At 40.5% G+C, this 24428-nt stretch overlaps 2 protein-coding genes across 2 annotated transcripts; one reads left to right on the top strand and one right to left on the bottom strand.

Annotated features, from left to right (window-relative positions):
- The first annotated feature begins 594 nt into the window (after positions 1 to 594).
- On the top strand, positions 595 to 11997 carry crybb1 (crystallin, beta B1). The gene is made up of 6 exons (XM_088355420.1): positions 595 to 763; positions 2320 to 2462; positions 6434 to 6552; positions 6668 to 6800; positions 9155 to 9297; positions 11688 to 11997. The coding sequence occupies exons 2-6, from the start codon at positions 2340 to 2342 to the stop codon at positions 11875 to 11877; spliced, it is 708 nt and encodes a 235-aa protein (XP_088211546.1). The 5' UTR covers positions 595 to 763; positions 2320 to 2339; the 3' UTR covers positions 11878 to 11997.
- A 3879-nt stretch (positions 11998 to 15876) lies between these two features.
- LOC148350474 (cytochrome c oxidase subunit 5B, mitochondrial-like) lies at positions 15877 to 22352 on the bottom strand. The gene is made up of 4 exons (XM_088355833.1): positions 22175 to 22352; positions 19066 to 19136; positions 17506 to 17605; positions 15877 to 16098 (listed from the first exon to the last, which is right to left on the bottom strand). Exons 1-4 carry the CDS (start codon positions 22299 to 22301, stop codon positions 15986 to 15988), a joined length of 411 nt encoding a protein of 136 aa, XP_088211959.1. The 5' UTR covers positions 22302 to 22352; the 3' UTR covers positions 15877 to 15985.
- Positions 22353 to 24428: the final 2076 nt, after the last annotated feature.

Here is a 24428-nt window from a genome sequence, read left to right as displayed (position 1 = left end):
CAGCAATGTCCCATGCCACTTCCCATTAATGCCAAAATCTTGCTCATCTTGGAAGGGCGGGATGGTGCTTTACACCACAAAATAACGGCAACCAGATGATGAAGCTGCTGTATCTGAGTCAGATCAGGAGGCTTCTCCCGCTACTGATAACTATGGAAACCAGTACTATCTGTTTCACATGGGGAAGCAAACGCCTAGAGAGGGACGGTGTACTTTCCCCAAGACACACCTCAGGAAGTGGCACCCTGGCCACCCTGCCGGTGACCCGCGACTTCCTCATGAGCTGATAATTCGTTTATCAGAAGAAATCAATTGTAATCTGCTGCCACCTACTGATATGGATAATTATCACCGTGCTTACCATGCTTTTTGGGGAAAGTGGTAAATATCCTGCGGCACGTAGACGAGATCCCCCGGCACACTTGTGCGCCCCGGCACACCGGTTGGAAAACACTAGTGTTTGTGACTTCATTGTTCGTCAGGCGCGCCCCTTACCCAATTCACACACTTGATAACAGTCCAGGCAGCCCCATCCTCTAAGCTCCAATAGGCGCTATCAGCACTTTCCTTTGCGTTCAAAGTGCTTACGGAGGGCTCGGGGGTCGCATTGTGGGCCGGAGGGGTTTTCAAACCTCTGCCGGCCGAACTGTGTGATGACAAAGCGTTTGTTTTGTGGCCCCTCGACCTTTGCCAGGCTATAAAAGCATCAGGACGGAGCCAAGCGTGACCGACGCCGGCGAGCCTGATACAACGCTGCACGCAGGTAAGGAGACACATCCGCGCACCGCCGCCTGGTCCTACAGAGCTCCCTACTGGTCATTTTCGTGCGGTTTTGAATGATATACTACCAATAGTCATAAGACATCACGCACCAAATTCATTCATTTTGAACATGTGTTATTCTACTCTATTATAATAGTCTTTAATCGTTTATACTAACAACACAGAGATGTCGCCGCTCATATTCACCAGTCTCGAGCATCTTCAAGTGAGGGGAAGCAAGAGAGAAAGAAAGGCAGAAACAGAGAGAGGGAGAGGGATAGAGAGAACAGGAAAGAAAGGGAAAGGAGAAATAGAGAGAGAGATGTGGCAAGAGAGAAAGACAGACAAAAGCACAGTATAGAAGAGAGTAAGATAATAAGAGAGGGATGGAAAGAATGAGAGAGTAAGATAAAAAGAGAGAGGAAGAGAGAAGAAAAGAGGGGGAGAAATAAGGAGAGGGGGCAAGAAAGTGAGAAAATAGGGAAAGGGAGAGAGAAAGATAACAAGAGAAAAAGAGAAAGAGAGAGAGAGAGTGACAGAATGAAAGAGAGAGAAAGGAAAAGACAATGAAGGTGAGAAAGAGAAAGACGGGAAGAGAGAGAAAAAGAGGGAGAAAGAAAGAGAGAACAATAGAAAAGAAGGGTGAGAAAGAGAAAAAGAAAGAGGGGGAAATGAAAAAAGAAAAGAAGAGAATAGTGCGAGAAAGAGAGGTGAGAGGGAAAGAGATGGAGAGAGAAAGAGAGAAAAGACAGAAAACAAGAAAGAATGATAGAAAGACAAAAGACAGAGAGAAACAGAGAAACACAGAGAGAGAAAGATAGAGAAAGAAAGAGAGAGGGAAAGAGAGGGAAATAATTAAAGAGAGATGAGAGGAGGGAGAGAGAGAAAGAGAGAGGGAAACGAGCAAGAGAAAAATAGAGAATAAGGGAGAGCTAGAGATAAAAGGAAAAGGAGAGAGGGAAAGAGAGAGAGGGGGAATTAAGAGAGGGAGAGAGGAAAAGGATCATGGAAATGAAGAGAAGCATAAAAAATGAAAGAGAGAGCAAATGAGGGAGAGAAAGAGAGAAAAGGAGAGCGAGAGAAAAAAGAAAAACGGGGAAAAGGAGAGAGTACGATAGAAAGAGAAACAGAACAAATCAAGCAGAGAAGGCAGGAGAAAAATGAAGACACAGAGGGAAAAACTGGAAGAGAATTTGAAAAATAAAGTGAGAGAGAGAGAGAGAGAGAGAGGGGGGGGGGGAAGAGAGGGGGAAGAGATAAAAACTGAGAAAATGAGAAATATGTAAAAGTTGTAATAGTGGTCTGTGCAGCCTTTCTAGAATTTTTGTGATTAAGGGCTATACAAATCAACGTGACTGGACTTCACTATACAAACCTTACTGCACTGGGAGATCATTTATTCATTATGAGTCTTTAGAATTACTTTTTTTTTATTTTAAATATTTTGCTGATATTTTGGCTCCCTAACATCACAAGGAGACTAAGCCATGGTTGCTCAAAGTTTTGCTAACGTTCCAAACTGTTCTTATCGACCCCCCAATCCCCACCCCAACGCAGCGCCCTGCCGCCCTTTTGCCATGTCTCAGATCGCCAAGTCCGCAACCGGCCAGGGCGCCGATGCCAAAGACAACAAGGGAGGCCTGCCAGCCGCCTCCAGCAAGGCCCCCAAGACCGGAGAGCCCAGCAAAGGAACTTTCAAAGTGAGTCACTCGATGGCTGCCACGCCCTGTTTACCTCCATACCACCCTGAGAACACCCCGTGTCTGTAGGATTGGGCTTGGTTAGTTCTTGGATAGGATACCGCCTGTTAATATCAGCTGCTGTAAATCGGTCATTTGGCGCACGCTCTGCTGCGACAGCACTGACTGTACCCTCCCGGTACAGTGAATTTCCCTAAGGGGACCCAATAAAAAAAATTAATGAATCAACACACGCTGACCCTGTTGCAAGCAGGATTTAATCTGGCCTGTAGTCTATTTCTGAGTATGTTAAAAGAAAACCTATTTTCTATCAAAAGTTATGACTTTTTTAATAAATAGAAACCAAATACTCCATCTCTCTGCTAAAGGCCAGCAAAGATGCAGTACTCTGCTTCTGTATCCTGGTAGTTTATTTTGATGTTATTGCAGGTTTACTCTTATTTTGTATTTCAAAGTAGTATGACGATTGAGGCAAGCATATTTTTATTCTCAGCGCCCTCTTAAATTTGTTTATATTTGTTACGTATATGCTGAATTGCATGTAGGGCTGCAACAACAAATCGATAAAATTGACTAGAAAGTATTATTAAACGCGCTGGCAACTAATTTTATTATCAATAGGATATGTCGCGCAATTTATGTAACACTAAGCACTTGAATCCATGCAAACAAGTGCATTGAATTTGTTGTGAAGTGGAGGGTTTGGGTACCCTTTTGATCCGCTAGAGAGCGCCTCAAGACCCTTTCTTTAAAAAAAAAAAGGATCTTACATTTTTTTAAATCCTTCATTGATCACATTGCATCATAACAAACACAAAGGCACGAAACAGTCAATCCAACTACAAAGTTAAGAATTTTCAAGGGAACAGAAAGTGCAGCGGAAAAACTGAAAAATACATCTATAAAATAAAAACAAAAATAATAATGATGACATGTTTAAAGCAACACAAAAGGCGGACACTTAAGCACATTATATATAATTTACACGTTGGCAATATTTATCATATTCGAAGATTTAATCGAAAAACAAAATCATACATTCTGAAAAGTGAGTTTACATTTTTTTATATTTTTGATCGATAAAAATCTTTGCTACATATACAATTAGATTTACTGCTCTTTTTTTGGCTTGTTTGTTTGTTTGTTTGTTTTATGATGTTTGGGTAAGGTGGTGGGAAAAGAGAACCGTATTAAAAGGCAAATTCTCGTTGCTGGTTCTATTTCTGTACTCAACACATACACAGGGCGCACCACACGATAGGGCGCAGGTGCCCTCTGTTGCGGCCGGCTTACAACACACACAAGCACACAAGGGTGCGTATTAAGAAATACAACGCGGGAGCTAAACTGAGTTTGGTTGTGGTTTATTTAAGTCATGATTACAAAGTAAAACACAAAGATAAAAACCAAGTTTTCAGCTTCCTCACGCTCGATTCAATTATTTTCAACTCTCTCGTGGCTGCTCGGTTTCCGTGTTCTTCCGCGTAGCGTAGAAATCAACACGCCATGGCGGTTGAAAACACAGAAAACATTAATTAGAGGGAAATTGAAGTTTTGGGTTTAATTCATACTTTGAGGGACATTTCTGTCCAGCCTCCGGTGACACAATAAATCATATTGCTAGATATACTATGGCCTTAGCATCCGTTGCGGATTAACTGTAAGTCAGCAGCCTTTGAGGTGACAACGGACATCTGGCAGGATGTTACGAGATAATGTTTTTTGACTAAGCGAGCCGATACAGAGAAAAAACACTTTGATTCCAAGAAAAACATCACATGATCTTGTTGAACACAGCAAAAAAAGCCCAGCATCTCTCAGACGAATTTTGAACGTGGCTTAAATGTTGCTGAATAAAGAACGTCATTGGGCATCGCCCCAAAATATACGCAGAGATAGAAATATGGCATAAAGGGAACGTGGCTTTAATGTTGCTGAGTAAAGCACTTTCCTTTTCCGCCATATTTTTGTCTCTGCCTATATTTTGGGGCGACGACCAATGACGTCCTCTCCAAAACATCCATGAGTACTTCCGCAAACAATGGATTGCGTGTGACGTCAGGTGTCCGCTTCTGGGCAAGCGGGACATGGTATCATTAACACAGGAGATGCATAGAAGTCACAATTAGTTGGAAATATGAACGATCTCACGGATTTCACCCCGAAAAATCAGAATTGAGCAGTTAGCAGGTGTGAACCTAGCCATTTATACACGCCCACACTTCCCACACAACCTCATGGTGTCCTAGCTTTACATCACACACCACAATTTCAAGAAAATCGGAGATTTTTATGTGCACCCTATGGCACTGGATATACAGTATCTTACACATATACTGATATATAGCATACATATGTATTTTTGTTTGTATATTATCAAGTTTTTTGACAAACACTTGGATTTTTTCCAATATTCTCTGTACTACTTTTTATTTTGTACAAAACTTTAATATTTAAATTAGGGGAGGAAATTAAAATGTGTTTTTAAAAAAATTTCTTCATCGATTAATCTAAATAATAATCGACTGGTTACTAAAATAATTAGTAGTTGCAGCGCTAGTTGGTTCATGTGTAAAGCTACATTTACTCAACTGTTAAATTAACAAAATCCTTAACACAGTCAATGTCAACCTAAAAATACTTTCTTCCATTGTTTGTGAATAAACGTGTTGCGCTTGGAAAAGATCCCTTATCCGTGATTATGATTTTTAGGGTTGACTACAAATGGTGGCTGAATGATAAAGCATATTCCCTCACTGTATTGTAGTTAACGAGGACACGACGCCGCGAAAAGTTAAAATCCGTGAAATAGCCTCACACCTTGGTGAAAGCCTCCAAGGGGCTAACTTACCTCAAGATGACATCCTGACTGACTGAGAGTATATCCATGTAGCAAAATAACAACTATAGATCGACAGATAAAACCACAGAACATAGAGTCGCAGTTGAATAGTTGTCACGGAAGTACAACGAAATTGGAGCACTTCTTCTTACAGAGGAAGAAAGCTATTATGAGAGGAGCTGGCTAGCTGCACGCTAGCATCAGGTAACCTCAGATTGAGCCAGCACTCCACGATGATTAAAACACAAAATTACCAAATGTAGCGGTTTCCTACGAGTGGTAGCTTCAGGTCATCGGTTTAATGGGTAATGGATCTGGCTCTGGTGAGGTACAGGCTCAGCAGGGCTGGCTTAGAGAGTTGCCAGCTATAGCACCAGGAAGGACCTGCAATTTAGAGAGCGGATGTCTCGCTGCATGTTAGCATCAGGCACCATCGAATAAAGACAGGTTTTCGCTATAATTAAAATACAACCATCCCGAATGTAGCCGTTTTCCACGAGTTGTAGCTCCAGATCATCTGTTTCATGGGTAATGGATCTGGCTTCAATTAAATACAGGCTTAACAGGAGTGGTTTAGGAGAGTTGTTAGCCTAGCCAAAACAGTAGGACTGACCTGCATGCTCGATAATGTCTTCCCTCCTGTCGCTGCCACAATCGCTTCCCAGACCTGATAACAATCCACGGAGCACCTGCTGGTGATCACCATTTCTTTGCGCTAGAGTCCGATTTAATTGATGAATTTCTTTTCAATGTAGCGAGCGGCTAAAATACTAGCTCACCTGTAGCCGTAATCCGCAGTTTATTTTGGGGGTGAGGGGGTGGACACATTGATTCGTGTGCCCGCCCACCTCGGCTGTTTGACTGACAGCATACACCAGCCTATCACAGTCACGCACACAGACAGTCACACCCACCCAATGCACAAAGCCCTCCTTAATCTGCCCCTGTGGTCGCATTTGCTGTCTGCTGTCTGCAGAACGCAATGGGATATTCCAGTGACAATAAAGAGAATTCAATTCATGGAACTGGCAAAAGCCTGAAGTAGCGAGGGGTCACTGTACCCCGCCTGAGAACACAAAGCCCTGGAGCTGAACTGAATTGAACACGCCCGCCCTATTCTGTGTTGCAGCTGACCCTGTTCGAGCAGGAGAACTTCCAGGGGCGATCGGTGGAGCTTCAGAGCGAGTGCTTGAACGTTTCCGACCGAGGCCTGGAGCGAGTGCGCAGCATCATCGTGGACAGCGGCCCGTAAGATCCTCGAGGGCCGCCGGCCGACGGGCGCTTTTGCTCGTCCTCGCCGCTCAATCCTCTCCCGTGACCTTTCCTTCCCCGCCCCTTACCCACTGGCGGAACCCCATTCCAGCTTTGTTGCGTTCGAGCAGACCAACCTCCGCGGGGAGATGTTCATCCTGGAGAAGGGAGAGTATCCTCGCTGGGACACATGGAGCAACTCGTACCGCAGCGACTGCCTCATGTCGCTCAGGCCCATCCACATGGTACGCTCGGGCCTCTTGCTAACTGCCGTAGAACAGATAAATGTTGGATCGTTTTATCGCTTCCGACAACATTGGGTTGTTGAAACACATTGTCATGGTAATTCTGAATCTTCCAACCCTCAATAACTATTTTATGGTTATGAAACATTTCCTGCAGCTACAGCTGCCACACATAGAGAAAAGCATCGATGATAACCTCATGTAATAGCACTATTATTTAAGTCACCAACAATCCTTTGTATTTGTACACAAAATCCATCCTACTTTCTTTCCTTAAAAATATTTCAATTACCGTACTCCATCATACCGATAATCCTTTTGTTTCAGTACCATCCAGGTTAAAGATAAAATTTGAACCTGTGTATTCCTAGCATACGTTTTTATTTGACTTAGGGCTGAAAAAGTCAGAAGCAGTGGACGCAGGGATTTTTTTTCTTCAGCTTTTGATCGTGATTCTTCCGTTACCGCCCCCTGGCCAATCATAGTTTGTGAAACCGCTGACGTTTCGTTACGCCTTCTAGAAGGTCCTGGCTCCGCCAACTCGAAATCTGATTGGCTGAACCAACAGTTTTAGTGATACTGATGTTATGCCTTAGGGCACAGGTGTCAAACGGGCGGCCCGCGAGACAACACTCAGAGAAGTGCAAGAGAAAAACAAGCTGCAGGTTAAAATATGTCAACTTGATGTTGCCAAAGCCAGGTGCCTCTCACAAAGACACTGTACTTGAATTTTTTCTCTCTCTCTTTCTTTTCCACCCTTTTTCTCCCACTCTGTCTCTTTCACTCTCTGTGTCTCTTTTTTTCTCTTCCTTTGTTGCTCTGTGTCTCTTTCTCTCTGTGTCTTTTAACCTCTTTTGTTCTAACTTCCTTTTTTCCTTTTCTCTCTTTTCTCTTTCTCTCTTCATACCCTTGACGCTTTCTTTTCTCTCCTTCTGTGTTTCTATTTCTCTTTGGATTTCTTTCTTCCTCTTCCATTCTTTTCCCCCTCTCTCACGACTTTTGATCTTTTGTTTCTCATGCTCTCTCCCTCTCTCTCTTTTTCGCCCTCTCTCCTTTTCCCTCCCTCTTTCTCTTATTTCTTTATCTCTTTTTCTTTCTCTTTAATGTACTAGTTCGGCCCCAACAGAATGTTTGTTCTATCGTGTGGCCCCCCGAGTTAAAATGAGTTTGACACCCCTGCCTTAGGGCCTAAGGCTTAGGCCATGCAGAACTGATTCTGAGTAAATTTCTGATCCCGGCAACAAGTAATGGATGAAATCTAATCGTCTAAATACTTAAATATGGAAGCACAAATCCGGAAGCAGCACAATCAGAGGAAAAGTAATGAAAGGAAGCAGTTTGGAATTATTTAATAAGTATTGATGGACAAAATATGATTAATATCACGTGATTCTGATAATTATTTTAGACCATCAGGGAGGGCTTTGCAGGCCCGGCAGGCCCATTACTGTTAAAACAAAACAATAGATTTTTTTCCAATTGTGTGTCAGGCCAATTAAAAAATATATATTTCTGTTATTTACCGATACTAATTATAGGGACTGAGAGTATATCCTTTCACCACTAGATGTCACTGTATTGTGTGGTGCAACCGAAAATGAGAGCAAAACACAGAGAAGTACTAAACTATGGAGACTCAGAGTGACCAAACTGGGCTGTTTTTCTTTTTTTGCCGAGCCTTTTACAATGGTTTTGGTATTTCGGGTACCAATGGCAGCAAAATGGCGGACATTTATGTTCGCTCCGTAAATTACGGGTATTTCAAACAATGCACGTTTATATAAGAGTTCTTGCACTTTTGCTTATGATTAAAATCATAATTTATTTTTTTAATTAATTAGGTTTTTCTCTCCACTAAAAAGTAATACTTTGAATAATACTTACCATGGTGGCCAGTGCCTCCTTCCTACTGCTGTGCCAACATTATATACAAGAGTATATACAGGAGAACATAATGTTGGCATTCATTGGATGCAATATTTAGTAATAAAAATACTATACTAACAAGCACAAAATTCTTTGAAATCATCCCTCCTTTTTTGTGTTTAGAATACAATGGTTGTATCGGTATTGGTATCAATATTATGGCATTAACAGTCATTCATAATGAAACCAAAACGAAATAATACCGTCATGACATTTGTGTATGAACACAAATATCTCACTTGGATCAGTATTAAAATTGCCCTTAAATGACTTTTTGAGATACAAATGAAATTAGAATTTTTAATTCCTTGTGAAAGAAAATCTTCTTGCTCATGCTAACATACTAATCATGATAAAGGTTATCTGGATGCTAATGCTAATCACAGTAAAAATAATAAATTGACCTGGCATAACTCTAATGTTGACAGGACAGCTTGGAGCACAAAATCTGCCTGCATGAGCTCTCCGACTTCAAGGGCAACAAGATGGAGATCCAGGAGGACGATGTTCCCACCTTGTGGGCACACGGATTCTCCGACCGAGTGGGGAGCGTGAAAGTCCCAGGAGGAGCGTAAGTAAAGACTTTTAAGACCTTCCAATTATAAAGATACTTTCATAACTTTGCCAGTAATCAACCAAATATGTGCATATAGCAGACCCACTGATGTGAGTATTTCATTTTATTATTGTAAATACAGCTTGGATGCAACAGTAGGGAGAATATCAGTAGGGAGAAATTCAAAGTTCTCGTACTCTTCGCTTGAGATGGCACCACCGTAACTACATTTAGTTGAACTTAGTATGTAAATATAAACATGCCCAACATTCCCATTTTCTCGTTAGCAGATCTAAGGTTGTGTGTGAAAGCATGAGGGATGCAGGAGTATTCAGGAATTGATTTGTGTTCATTACCAACTTTGTGGAATATTGAATGCAACAAGATTAGACACGGCACTCCAGGGGTAAACAAGTAATAAAGACTTTGAAGAGAAAAAAAGATACGAGACAATCGACAAAAATATTTACAACATAGTGCTAAGAGACTGGCCTGAATCATAAAAATGTAATGAAAAAGAATAGTGCATCATAACAATAGTGGAATGAAAAGTGCAATATCAATTGGCAGCAACAAAATTCCTCAAGCAAGTCCCAAAGTATATATTTTCAGTTTTGTGCAAAACCATTTATAAGCAACAAAAAAAAACCTCACAAAATACATGTTTTCACAGTTTTGAGCGCTCGTTTGATGGCCTTTGGGGAAGAAGCTGTCTCTGAGCCTATTTGTCCAATTTTTAAGGGACCTGTAGCGCCAACCATAGTCAAGTCATGTTTATTTGTATAGCCCTTAATCAGAAGTCTCAAAGAGTTGTACAGACCACAGATTATTATTACACCATCCCCTGATCTAAGACGTACAGGAGGGCAAGGAAAAACTCAACCTTGATTTGTTCTCTGTTTCTCTTTCTATTGTACGCTCTCCTTTTCCTCGTGTTTCTTTTTTCTCTCTCACTCTCTTCTTCTCTCTTTCTCTCTCATTTGCTCTCTCCCTTGTTTTTTCCCTCTCTCTTTCACTTTTTATGCTTCCCTCCATTTCAATGATTCTTTTCCTCTCTCCCTCCCTTAATACTCTCTATCACTTTCTTTCCCTCTTATCTCTTGCTCTCCCTTATTTCAGAGCGAAAGCTCCGAGCAGGAACATGGGGAGAAATTAAATCTGAAAGATATGAGGGAGCAAGTCCGTGCATGATTTTGTATACTACCAACAGAACCTTAAAATCACATCTTAAGCTAACAGGGAGCCAATGCAGGTTAGCTAAAATCGTGGTAATGTGATCAAACTTTCTTGTCTTAGTTAAAAGCCTGGCTGCAGCATTTTGTACCGGCTGCAGGCTCTTGATGCTAAACTTGAGGGGGCCCGGGTGTGAAGAATCCTTTATATTGTTCATGGTTCTGCTGCGATATCACAAGCCGGCAATGTCCTCTAGACAAGTGTTTCTAAACTGGTGAGTCGGGACCCTGAAGAGGGTTGCATGCTAAAACAGAACAAAGAACAAAAAAAGAAAGAAAGTCAATTACACTCCTTAACAGTAGATAGCGATAATGCCCTGCTCGATCTGTTCTTCCTGTTCAGTCAATCTGTGGCATCGAGTTTGTGAGGGACCATATCTCATTTTATTGTGATTTTGTTTGTTTTATTTCCTTTGTCTGCCCATTTAAATTGGTTTTAAGAAAGTTGGTGATTTGGTGGAGGGAAAATTGGAAACAGCAACAACAAAGTTCGAGTCGAAGAAGGAAATAATTGCAAAATACAAAAATATTGTACGAGCATCTGCCATTAAAGCTTTGCTTGAAGGTACGGTAAATGGTTTGAAATGTTTATTTTAACCAGTGTTTTTATCGGTATGTTGACTTTGATTATCCCGATTTTAATAGTTTGGGTATCAACTTCTATTCTAAAGACGTTTTAGGGGACCATTAATTTGCAATGTAAGCTTATATGCGAATACCTAAAGCAATTTAAGTGGTTTTGCTCCTCATTTCTTTTTTTTTTTAAAAAAAGGTCAAAATATACTACTGTCTCTGCTTTAAACTGCAAAATCATTTAATTTAATTTTCAAAGTGGAATATTTTCTTGATTTAGGTCGCAGTTTGTGATTAGGGTGAAATGGTGGGTCCTCAAGTCAGACTAGTTGAGAACCAATGCTCTAGACTGGGCAGAGAGCAGCTGATGATCTTCTGGGCTGTGTTGAATACACTTTGTTTTTTCTGCCAACTTCTGTGCCGACACAGGACACTGTAATATATGATCTGCAATAAACGAGTAGCAGATTAATACAGTAACTCACAATGTGATAACGACACTAGCGATACAAAATGTTATTAATAATAATTACAGCTCCTTTGTAACACGTTAGTCCTAACACTAGAAGCAGCTGATCGCATGACTTGCTTGGCCCCCAGGTGGGTGGGCTACCAGTATCCGGGTTACCGGGGATACCAGTACCTGTTGGAGAACGGCGACTACCGGCACTGTAACGACTTCTCGGCCATTCAGCCACAGATCCAGTCGGTGCGCCGCATTCGTGACATGCAGTTCCACCCTAAGGGTTGCTTTAACTTCACTTCAACCGCCGCCACCAGCAGCAAGTGAAATTGGCTCACCCGCTTGAGATTTTACTAATCCCTTCATCCTTTGGCTATCGTCCAGCTTTTATCTTACCTTGCTGGCTTTTTATGGTGATAATTAATAAAACATGTTTTAAAAATGGAATTGCTTCGCAACATTTGTTTTATTTTCTAAAATTCGGGATATATTCTTTTACGTTCCACAAACAAATATTTGCTGCAGAGGTAAGTGACAAAAGAAGATCACATTTTAGCCTAAAGCCAGTGCAAGTCATGTTTATTTGTAAATCCCTTCATCACAAAATGTCTCAACGGGCTGCACAGACTAACATTACAACACCCCCTGATCCAAAACCTACATGAGGAAAAGGGAAAAACTCATGAGGTAATTCCCCTTCCCAGATGACCAGGTTGCGATGGGTGTTGCAAGGACATCAACAGACACTACACAGACATAATCAACATAAAATATAGTTGATAGCAGAATGTTCAGTTGATTGCTTACTGCCCCAAAACTTTGACCGATGCAGCAAATTCTAGATGATGGCGTATATCAGGTCCAAGTGCCAGTACTTTGGCTCGAAATGCATGCACAGTGAAACAGCCAGGCTCATTCTTCTCCCTCGAGGACAAAGTATGGGGTCATCAACCCTCATAAGCTACAGAATCGAAGTGTGTCTCAAACATCAATTAAAACAATTCCACTGAGATTGCAGATTCTATCTCATAAGGAAGAGCATTCAACAGCATGCGTGCCTGAATGGAGAACACTGTCAAACCTGCGAATTTCTTCTTGGCTCTTGGAATGACTACTAGACCAGCATTTTCCAAGCGAAGTGATAAAATGACTACAATAGTGTAAAGCTAATGAGGAGAATAATTTGGGTATGTGGTTTCGAACATACAGATTTAATCCGGCTCGCAAGACAATGCTGAGAGAAGCACAAGAGAAAAAGGCATACAGGGCCATCTAGTTCTCAAGTATTACCCACTGGGGCTTTAAGGAGCCCATTGCATGCTCATTGGTTTACCAGTCCACCAAGAGAAAAAATCTATCCATCTATATACCCTGGTCATACCCCTCAAGAGGGGTGACCGATAGCAAGACAAACACATACAAAAACAAATAATTTAAAAAAAAAGGGGAAAAAGTTGCAAAAATCACACACAAAAATCTTTGGACCATGGCCAACCCAAATGCCCAAACAAGTTAAGCACCTCGGCACCCAAGTTGGTCATGCTTTCGTCCTTCCAGATGAAACGGGACACAAGAAAGTGGCCATGTCACTCGGGTCAGGGTGACATACCATACTCTTCTGTTCAACAGCAGGGCCCGACAGCTTTCACTGGTTTACCCCTGCCGCATCATACAGGTGCCCTGCCCATCCCTTAGAACGCGCCCAAACATCCCACTATCCTTTTACAATACCTCTCCACTCATTCCTATCACCAACAATGGCTCTAGCTTCCACTATATTTAGACCTCTTTCCTGCAGTGCACTCATAACACCATCCATCCACGTCAATCGCGGCCTTCCTCTTGGTCTCCTTCCATTGACTTCTGCTCCGTAGATCCTCTTCAACATTCGCTCCTCATCCATCCTCTCCATGTGTCCAAACCAACCGAGTACTCTCTTTTCCACACGCTTGCTCAGTTCCACTACTACTCCAGTTCTGTCTCTCACAGTTTCATTTCTCAATCTATCCAATCTTGTCACTCTTAACATACACCACCAAGCAAAAAATTAATTATAATAATTCAAACAATGTAACCATTTGGCATTGTGAAATATTTTCGAAGTATTCTACAGCAAACAACTGACTGCTTGATTCAAGGAAGCTCTATAAAGCCACAAAAGCAATCGCTGAATATTCCCTCTTCAATCTATCTTTACTTTGGGTTCAGAAGGCCCATAAAACAAGATTAAAAAGATGATGATAGATTCGGTTATTGAGTCTATAACCACTCTCGCTTGATTGCACAAATAAGGAAAAAAAAACACTTCCATATATTCCATTTGGTGAGCCTCTTTAAAAATTCATAAACAGTCTTAACTCTCAGCTCACGATTATTAAAAATGCAATCATTATGGATGCAATCGTTTGCAGATTCTTCATTGGGTCTATAAATCATATGGCATCATTTTTTGCAACATGAGTCCTTTTACAGGGGACTCAAATCATAAATGACTAAATAAACCCTATGTAAATATTCCAAAAATGAACACGATGAATAATAAACTAGATCTAAATTGCTAAGAATTAAGTTAAACGATCTGCACGCGCTTAGCGCTGCTGGCTGGGTTAACGTGAATGACGTCATTAAATATTTATGACTTATATTCGCAAGTGGCAGGTGCTGAATTCTATCAGTTTTTGGTTGATATGGTGTTAATTTGTGTAATGGCGCTATCAAGAGGTGGTAATGAGGTGCTACATTCACCAAAAAGGTGGAAATTAACAGTTTTGCGAATTCTTTTAAAGGGACAGTTTGTATTATTGAGCAACACAGATTTTAACTTAATAAAGACAAACAATATATCTGCAAAACAAGGGTGGATGCAGTTCTCTAGTATTGAAAATAAAATGTTAAAACATTTCACATTATTTTACAGAAATCAAAGTCTGAAAACAAAAAAAAAATATCTGCAAAAAAGAAAAGTGTATATAGATATTTGTATTCAATTGCTGCATAACGATTTGAGATGCCAACAACCTATAAAACGACACTTGTTTTATTTTATTAGCTATTCAGTATTCGTCTGTATTTTCTAGCGGCACGGCAGATGAGTGGTTAGTGCGTCTGGGGAACACTTCTGAGGTCATGGGTTCAAATCCAGTTACTGGCCCGCCTGTTTGGAGTTTGCATGCTCCCCCCGTGCGAGTTTCCTCCGGACACTGTGTCCATTTTCTGCACCGCTTATTCTCACCAGCCATCTTCGGGCAGTGGGCAGGAAACACCCTGAACTGGTTGCCAGCCAGTCCCTGGACACGGGAGGTACATGCAAACTCCGCATGAGGAGGCTGCGGGAATCGAACCCTGGACCTATGCACCAGGGGGCTGCTCGCTTATCACCCAGCCGCTATGCCTTAAAAACACACTTCTTTCATCAGTGGTAAAGTACTTATAAGAACTTTATCATAGAATGATTAACTTTTACAGTGTACAAGTGTTGTACAATGGATGGGCGCCACCACGTTGTAGTAACCCAAGACACACCACAGGAAGTGGTGCCCCTACGACCCAGGTGGTTAAAGGATCAGAGAACCGTGATTGGTATTAGACGCGAATCATTTTTAAATATACTGTTTGTATAGATTACATGAGCCTCACATCAAGGGAGCTCACATAGTAAATGGCCATCTTGCTGCTTTGGGTACATAAAAACCAAAAACCTGGGCACAAGAGGAAAAGAGACATTGTGCAATTTGGTTACGTTGAGTATCCATAGTTTGTATTCTTCATTGTGCTTTTTCGCACTTGTTTTCGGATGAAGCACACAATATCGCGACATCGACACTGTCCCTTTTATCGATATTTCCACATAAGTACCTTTTACTGAATAAAATCAGGAGAACACAAGACGATTTAAAAATGAACACTAATTTCTAAACTATGAATAATAATAAAATTACGATGACAATTAGTATTTTAAATACACTTTAAAATGACCCAATATTTTTGAGGATCCGTGATGCTTGGGTCAGACCCTTCTGGTATCAGTAAAATATGGCTTCACAGAACATTGACATTAAATAGCCTACTCAAAATATTTTGTTTTATAATTTTGTATTATACAAAACAATTTTTTATAAGAATGATCATTTGTACAATCATTTCAAAATCTCACATTAGAAATCCACAGCACTAAAGATGATTGTTTTAAAATGATCTCAAATTAAGTCTACTGTTTATGTTTAGAAACATCAGAGACTGGTAATCTAGGTGGCGCTATGCTACTTCTAGCATGAGTCCTCTCCCCCCATCCTTTTGAGAAAAAAAGCACACGAGTGACGCCCAAACTTTGACATGTTAGTGATTTTATTTCGACGGGAAGAGAAGCGACCGGGATGTTTCCCAAGACGTAAACCGAGTGGGGAGGGAGAGGAAGTTGGCAGAGCTTAGGGCCGTCTTAATGTGGGAGCTCGTGGGCGACCAGTTTGTAGTGCGCTCCGCATGATGGGCAGCGCTGGGCCTCGCCCTGGTGCAGCCAGAACCAAACCACTGCTGTGTTGTCCTCCTCACCTGCACACCCACAGAAAAAACAAAAACAGTAAGTCCTATCTAACTTCTTTCTGTTCTTTGTTGGGGCTCAACGGCTTAAACTTAGACAGTGTGTCAAACTTGAGGGTTCGTTCTAGGGCTGCACGATAATCCAAAATCTGATATCGCGATGTGATGTGTTGGGGTTGTGTACAGACGCTGCCCTACTTACAACGTCTGTAAGTTGAATTTGCTCGTAAGTTGCTTCAGTGCTATATTTTGTATGGAATGTATGTTTACGGTTATATATATGTTTAAGGCTTGTATAAGTAACCTGTATAGTTTTGAAACTGAAAAATAAACGTCTGACGTAATAATTTGCTGTATAACATTACAAATTAGGCTGAATGATAAAGCATAGGATTGAAAAACAGAGCTACACATTAGGCGTCGACATTCTGTGGTACGTGAAGCCCTTTTAGACTCTGTGATTAAGGGTGTCACAAATAGAAATGACTTACTTTTGGAAGTAAGGCGACTTCCTCCTTTGAGTAAAAAAGCGATCTAACCATTTTCTCAACCGCATCAAGCTTTCTTATTGCACTTTCATTTCAAAAGAAACGGCTCTCCTCTTACACTTTACTCAAACCATATTCAATGGATGCACAAGATATTAAACAATAAAAATGTCAAAGTTCGGACATTGCTGTAAGTTAGATTTTGTATTGTGTGCACCTTTTTCCAGGTACAGGACAGTACTGCAGTGCTTCTTTCCGCCGCTACTGGCGTGTGGCGCTGTGAGAGCTCACCCAGCATCCACCCCCGAAGAAGAAATCCGCTTCCTCTTAGTTTGTGTGTAAACATTCTATACTGTATCTCCAGCGCACTTTGACATTTTTGTTGTTAAATATCTCGTGCATCCGTTTAATATGGTTGGTGTAAAGAGTAAAGAGGCGAGCCATTTGCTTTGATATGAAAGTGGAATAAGGAAGCTTGATGCGGTTGAGAATATCGTTGGATCGCTTTTTTTCGGCCACTTTCTGCATTGGAGGAGGAAGTCGCCTAACTCTTGAAGCTCATCTTCCAAAAGTAAGTTAAAATTAACTTTTATCTTTATAGAGCATATTATTTATATAGGGCAGCGTCAATATACCATTATCTCTCACAAATCTGAATCTATTTCTATGTATAGATGATACGGGGCTTCTGAATTCCTAATGGATCGATTTTTTAGGGGTTTATTCCGCCGTGAACAGGCCTGATAAGATAAAAGTAGATAGGAGCATAGAAAATAAAGCATAAGGGCTCTTTGTACTCAGCTGGGCATTGCCAACACATACTTGAGAAAACGTCCTTTGAACTTTTCAATGACACCTCAAACTACGCACCCCACCATTAAAATGTAAGCATTTAAGGATTTCAAGCATCCGGATGAAGCCAGAAACTTACAGACACATCCGACGATCCTCTTATTGGTGATGGAGGGCACCAGGTGAGGGTCAGCTTTGGAACCGGTGTATTGCTTAGGCTTCATTATGTTGTATGGATCCTGAATAAACAACAAGATTTTTTTACATGAGCATCCTCTTTGTACAATGCCACCTTGCCGACTCACACCAGCAGTTACTAGTGACAAACATGTGAGACTTAAGTATTTTCCGAACTATAAGGCTCACCGGATAAGTTTTTTTATCGTATAAAGGCGCACCCCGATATAGATATCCGTAAAATACCCACCTATTGGTGCAGATAATTGGTCCGCTCGATAAACTGTCGACCTCTACCAAAATCACTGATCTGCATAGTGCATTCTGAAAGGTTAAACAGTCACTTCTCTTCCTTCACCTGTGAGTCAATAACCTCTCGGTTTGACATGTATACGAATGTTGAAGAGTTTGTATAGTATGTTGTTGAAAGACTTTCTGTTTCTGTCTTGCGCAGCGTTGACACACAGATAAAGTGGAGATTATCCTATCAGAATGCACTATGCAAATCAGTCTTTCTGACACTAGGTGTAAAAATAGTGTGATGAGATAAGCTGTAATGCGTTTTCGTATGTCATCTGTAACACATGTATCACTGGTGGTCTAGTGTTAAAATATCAGGACTCTCACCCCCACAACCCGGGTTTGAATCTTGTTGCACACAATGTATTGCGATTTGGCCCAGGAATGATTAGCAAATGATCAATTGTTGCTCTAATATAAAAGTGTACTTAAAAACTTTGTGCAGTAATAAATTCTGTATGAATTTCCAAGCCTATCCATCCTATCCTGTAAGGTGCACAGAGTAAGGCGCGCTTTCAAATTTCTAGCCAAAATGGGGTTTTTAGGTGCTCCCACAGTCCCAAAAAAATACAGGAAATGCACTTTAAAACTTGTCTGCCCAAAAAACACTTTCATGGCCCTGGGCATATTGAGCTTCTGTACCCTGCATTATATTGATATTCCGAAGAACAATAACAAAGTAGTGGGGGCTGCACGATAAACCAAAATCTAATCGATATTGCAATGTGAGGTCCTGCGATTGTGTGATCGTAAGATACTGTGTTTTCTTTTTCAAGGATTTTTAGTTCCATGTTTGAGTGATGGAAGTGTATGGCCAACCAGAATTTCCACAGCTCGGGTTTTAAACATGCCAATATGATTAACCCCCATGTTTACTTTAAGGGACAATTTTGTACTTTTTATACAGCTTACATGGAAATGTGAATAAAATAAACATTACATTTTTTTTACTGTTAGGGCCAATCTAAGAAAAGTCATAACATCTAAAACTATGTAAAATATAATTCAGGGGGATTTTCTGTGTTTTTAACAACACAGTGGCGGGTCATTTTGACCTGAGTACAACCGGGGGTTAGGTACTCACAGAAAACAAACTAATGCAGAAAACACACTTTTTTTTAAAGATTAAACATTCCATTGAAATACAGGTCAGAAAAATCAGTTGGTTTTTTTTTGCAATACTGTGCAGCCTTAACAGTAGTCCACATAAATTCTAGCTTACCTTTCCCTCCTTCATTGCATCCATAATGATCTTCTCCAGTCCAGTGGCTTGCTCCTCATCCGTGGGAATGCCTAAAATCAAAGCGACCGCTTTCATTTCCACCAACAAAGTGTAAAAGGCATACCAAAACAATGCAACTTTTAAACCAGAGTGTACTCGGGGTTCCTACAGATTTTACTAAAGCTTTTAAGTTCTAACAAATATAAATCTTATTAACATTTTCACATTTTAGACTCTCTATAAAATTGGATTCAAGACATTGTAACGCCAAATAAGGCCTTATTTATGGAATAATGAATTTAATGCATTTTAACATTTTTCAAGGATCGGGAACCCTGGTACTAGATAGTGGTTAACGTACTACCATTTATCAATGTAGCGATCGCTAAGTGCAACAACAAAAATTGCCATCAAAGTCATTGCTTCGAATTGGACTTTTTGGATGATTTCCATGACTACTTATTAACCTTATGTAAGCTATTTGGGTTTTCATTTACATAGAATTCCAAATGTAAACAAAAAAAACATTTTGATGTACTTGGCATATAGTAAAATCTAAATTAAAGTAAATCCCAAAGACAAGAAGTTGGGACAAAGTGTGTTGAGGCAGGGTCCTTTTGTAAACAACTTTTTTTTTAAAAAAGGATTGGATCATTCCTTTTAACAATAATCAAAATGTTTCTCGTTTGAAAAAAGCAGAATCTTAAAAAAACATTTCTTTAGGCAACATGAGAAATAAAATACAAGTGCACAGAAACGAGACAGCTTTTCGGACAGACATGTTTAAAGGATGGTATAATGGTTGCCTGTGCAGTTATTTTGTGATTAAAAGCTATATAATTTTAAATTGTACCCCACCCAGCGCACAAAATCTCCACTGCAAGACCATGCATACATAGGGGCCGGCTGATAAAACCAAAAAGTCTATCAGGATGAGCATTTTTTTTTTTAAATTATCCGTCAGTTATGTGGAGAGAGTTTGAGTATTGATAGTCATGATTACCATTGATATCAGAGTCTCCAGCGATCCCCAACCTTTTCTGTACCACGGACTAGGTTAATATCTAACGATATTTTCGCGGCCTGGCCCAATGATAACAATTGTAATATTAACAATAATGGGGTTTTTGAGTTCCTTCCCTGCACGAAGATTTCAGATCAAGGAGATGTTGTGATTGGGGCCTGTGCAATCCTTTTTGAGACTTTTTGTGATGAAGGGCTGTACAAATAAATGCGTCTTCATCTCTTCTGTTTTAGTTGTTAGGATTCAAAAATTTCACCTCTGTGATCCGGGTTCAATTCCCACTGCCTGTAATATTGTAGACCTGCCAGCGATATTCAGGGTTCATACACCTTTTTCATGGCCAAATTCAAGCACCTTTTAAGGACCTGTGAAGCCAATTTTCCAATTTCTCTAGTAGTATCAAAAAATAAAAAATAAATCGAGTGTGAATCATGTATTTTGCAGAGCCACAAATATGTCTGTGATTGACAAATGTGATTATTAATCATGTGTTTGAGTTTGTCAAGACATGGGATTTTTAGATCTTGAGTGAATCTTGAATTTATTTGTTTTTGAATCAAGTCATGTTGTTTTGTATAGCCCTTAATCACAAGGAGTCTCCAAAGGGCTGCACAGACCACAGACTATTGCAAACTACAGACTATTATTACACCATCCCCTGATCTAAAACCTACACGAGGGCAAGGAAAAACTCAAAAACCTCAACATGAAAAGAATGAAGAAACCTTGAGAAGGGCCCGCACATGAGGTTATCCCCATTCCAGGATGACCAGGCTGGAACGGAGGTTGCAAGACAAATCTTTCACCATATAGGTGTTGGGTAAAAAAGCTTTCATTTTCGGTCGTAGGTAGTACTTCCCATTGCAATTTAAAACGGAGAAAAGGCTACTTTAATTTTTGCATGGCCCATAATAATTGTCCATTATTGTAAAATAATCATTGAACTAATACAAATTTTATAGTCCCCTGTTAAGATGAACTTGTACTCTGGGGCGCGACCTCAAAGGAGTGATAACGTTTTACAGGACAATGCCATACAAACTAATACCAGCTGCAGTTTATCACAACAAACATTCAATGGCAAAGCCACCAGGGAGCAGTGTCTGTGTCATTTTAAAGCAGACCTGTGGAAACATGGCAGCAATTTCAAACATTTCAGTCATTTCGCCCCAAGCTCATTAAAATTCTTAAAGACGCATCATTAAAATGTAAGCATTTTCAAGGATTTCAGGCATCCGTACGAACTTGGGAAGGACTTTTTTTTAACTGATCTAACACCAGCTCAGTAGCCTAGATGGTAAGGCGCCCGCTTTGAGACTGGGAGGTCGGTGGTTCGCGCCCCGGCCGAGTCATTCCTAAGACTTAAAAAGTGGTCGGCGGCGCCCTCTGTTGGCTGCGGCTGCATCGGCTCGCTACAACGGGTCAGGTGCAATCGACATTTCGTTTTGTGTGCATTGTTACACAGAATGACAATACAAGGAAATTATTATTATTATTATTATTATTGCTCAAATATGGTGAGATACTACTGTATAACAAAGAGTATGACACAGACCCAATCTTTGAATTATTTTGCGGGTAAAAACAATAAAGTAGAAGCCAACTTTTAATTTTATCTGTGCGACCCGGTACCGGTCCGAGGCCCGTTAGTAGCTGACCACTGCTTTGGGGGTCAGCACCTGGACTGGATTTGTTTGTTTTGCCTATTTTTGTTTAAATTCAGGACTAATATTAGAAGTAGGACAATTTATAATACAACATTTGTCCTTAAATGAAAGGTCAATCCAACTTGACTAGGGGTCGTAAATGACACCGGAAGTTAAAGCGTCGTTTTAAACGAGATGAAGTCGGATGATAACGCTCTTCTATTAGCTTAATGTTCACCTTGGATAAGGTCAAATTTAATTTAAAAACAAAACGACGAATCGTTATGTTAAAAAAATGGCACTTTAACACATTCTCAAGACGGAAACGACGGCCGAACTGTTCCAATCAATAAGCTTGACAGCGTCGTTCTGTTCGACGCTAGCGGACGATAAAGGACCCTTTTAGGGGTCGTTCGACGTTAAACGGCACGGTACCCACCTCCATCAGCCATGCCGCGACTTGGCGCAGAGACCAACGGTCCCATGACGGCGGGGCGGCCCACCGACCGGGGGGCAAAAGGAGAAACCCTGGCACCAAGACGCACGAGTAACCTTGCGGCAGACATTTTGACTATGTTTGCTGCCTTGGAGCTTAAGTGGGAGGGGTGAAGAGAATTGAGCGTAGAAGAATAACACGAAGAAGAAGGAGAGGGACGCGAAGAAGAACGTGGAAAGTTTTTTTTTTTTTTTTTTAATTTTGTTATTTTTATATTACTTAAACACTTTAGCATTCCATCGTTACAGACAAAATTGGCATGAAATAATCAAACGATAATACAGTAAAATATAAATAATAATTATGACATGTTTTATGCGGAAGGTTATTTATTTTGTCTTTTTAAAGGGACAATGTATTATTTACTGACTCCTAATGTTCCATCTATTATCTGCACCGCTTAGCCTCAGTAGGGTCGCGGGGGTGCTGGGGCCCATCTCAGCTGTCTTTGGGCAGTGGGCAGGGGACACCCTGAACTGGTTGCCAGCCAGTCACTGGGCACACAGGGACAGACAATTCGCTCGCGCATTCACACCTAGGGACAATTTGGACCGTAGACAATGTGGGAGGAAACCGGAGTGCCCAGAGGAAACCCACGTAAGCACAGGGAGAACATGCAAACTCCACACAGGAGGTTCGATTTCATGACCTCAGGACTGTGGCACACACACGCTAACCACTGCTCCACCGTGCTGCCCTCCTCCTTATGTTAAAAAACATAATTAATAAAAAAAAACAATGATAATTTGGATAATAAGGAAACCAAAATGGTTGTAAAAGGCTTGACAAAAAAGAGGTGATGATTGGTGCCGTTTGGTCACTTTATGTCTTCGTCGTTTATAATCTTTCTTCTGCACTTGATTTCGGTTGCATTGCATCAGGGGTCTCCAACGTGGTGCCCGCTGAAAATAGCTCATAGTTACTTAGTCGTTGTGATTTTCCAGTCAAATTATTTCTCTTTTGTGGTTGACCGAGTCTATTTACCTCTACTTCTAATAATGAACCTGCTAACAACATGGGAACATAATAGAAATAACATGATAAGTTGTTATTTTGGAAGTGTATATCAAACTGGGTGCCCTTTGCTGTTTGCTCTGAACACAATGCAGGATACGTTGATATCAATGACAATAAAGACAATTCAAAATTCCTGAGTGTAACTACCCTCAATCATGCGCAACATAAGGGTTCACAGTCACTCGGTTTATTGCCTGCATTCAATAAACAAAACAATACAAATAAGTCAGGGCGTCCCTGCACAACTGCATACATACATCTTCAGCACGAGGTGATATAGCTGAAGGTACGGCAAGCGCAGAAGCCCATAAAGTGCCAAATGCATACCTGTCAAGCTCCAGGGCTCCATGCCCCTACAAACTGTCGTATTTTCCCTTACAAAATACAAAATAATCTTACACCATGTTTTTTTTCCCAAACAGGTTTATTTATGTAGTTTAACATGTTATATTGTACATGTGTTTCGTTATATCATATATTGTCAATTAACATTTTGTTGTGAGATCCTGAGTTGCTCGACATGAATGAGGTTTATTATAAAAAAAGTTCAAAAACTAAGTAGCTTGGACGTTCACTGTAGAAGAAAAAAAATATGCAAATATAATTAAGTAGAATAAAACATTTCTTATTTAAATCATGAATTCATTTTCTGCATAATGTAAAATCATTGTTGGTAATATACTAATTAAAGGGATACCCACAAGCCTGTCTTTTTTTCATTTTCTCCTTTTATACTTCCTTTTTTTCTTAACTTCTTTATACAACATAATAATTCGTATTATATTGCATCAAAGCAAGTGAGCCGTTTGAGAGCCGGCTCTCTAAATAGAGACGGACTTCCTTTCACTACAGAACTACCACGGAATGATGCATAATGGGAAATCCCTAGGCGGCAGACGCATGCACACAGTAGCATCAAACCGCTCGCTTCGTTTGCAATGAAAAAAACAATACAGATAGAGGCTACCGCGGCGAACTCGTTTGACTTGATTGATTTGCCGTTTCGTGATAGTCGGTGTATACTGGATGGTACCCATAATTGACAAATTTGCGTTTTTCCATACAGATTTTCTTGTACGTCGTACACGTCTTAAAATGCATGATAAACATACTTTGTACAGCAAAAACGTACAGGTCGACAGGTATGCAAATGAGAAAGACAGTCGCACACGCCCATGGC

This window comes from Urocampus carinirostris, chromosome 16 (genome assembly GCF_059441175.1).
Source record: "Urocampus carinirostris isolate Australia breed hairy pipefish chromosome 16, RoL_Ucar_1.0, whole genome shotgun sequence".
Taxonomy (NCBI): Eukaryota; Metazoa; Chordata; class Actinopteri; order Syngnathiformes; family Syngnathidae; genus Urocampus; species Urocampus carinirostris.
Note: the sequence above shows the minus strand (reverse complement) of the source record. Positions and strands in the feature narration are given on the sequence as shown.

What these genes read in the sequence shown, in the direction of transcription:
- LOC148350474 (XM_088355833.1), bottom strand. Translation starts at nt 22,301, where the DNA reads ATGTCTGCCGCAAGGTTACTCGTGCGTCTTGGTGCCAGGGTTTCTCCT. An exon ending in TCGCGGCATGGCTGATGGAG is followed by an intron (nt 19,137 to 22,174) that starts GTGGGTACCGTG and finishes CTTTGATTTTAG; the next exon opens with GCATTCCCACGGATGAGGAG. An exon ending in ATGCAATGAAGGAGGGAAAG is followed by an intron (nt 17,606 to 19,065) that starts GTAAGCTAGAAT and finishes TTGTTTATTCAG; the next exon opens with GATCCATACAACATAATGAA.
- crybb1 (XM_088355420.1), top strand. Translation starts at nt 2,340, where the DNA reads ATGTCTCAGATCGCCAAGTCCGCAACCGGCCAGGGCGCCGATGCCAAA. An exon ending in CCAGCAAAGGAACTTTCAAA is followed by an intron (nt 2,463 to 6,433) that starts GTGAGTCACTCG and finishes TCTGTGTTGCAG; the next exon opens with CTGACCCTGTTCGAGCAGGA. An exon ending in ATCATCGTGGACAGCGGCCC is followed by an intron (nt 6,553 to 6,667) that starts GTAAGATCCTCG and finishes ACCCCATTCCAG; the next exon opens with CTTTGTTGCGTTCGAGCAGA.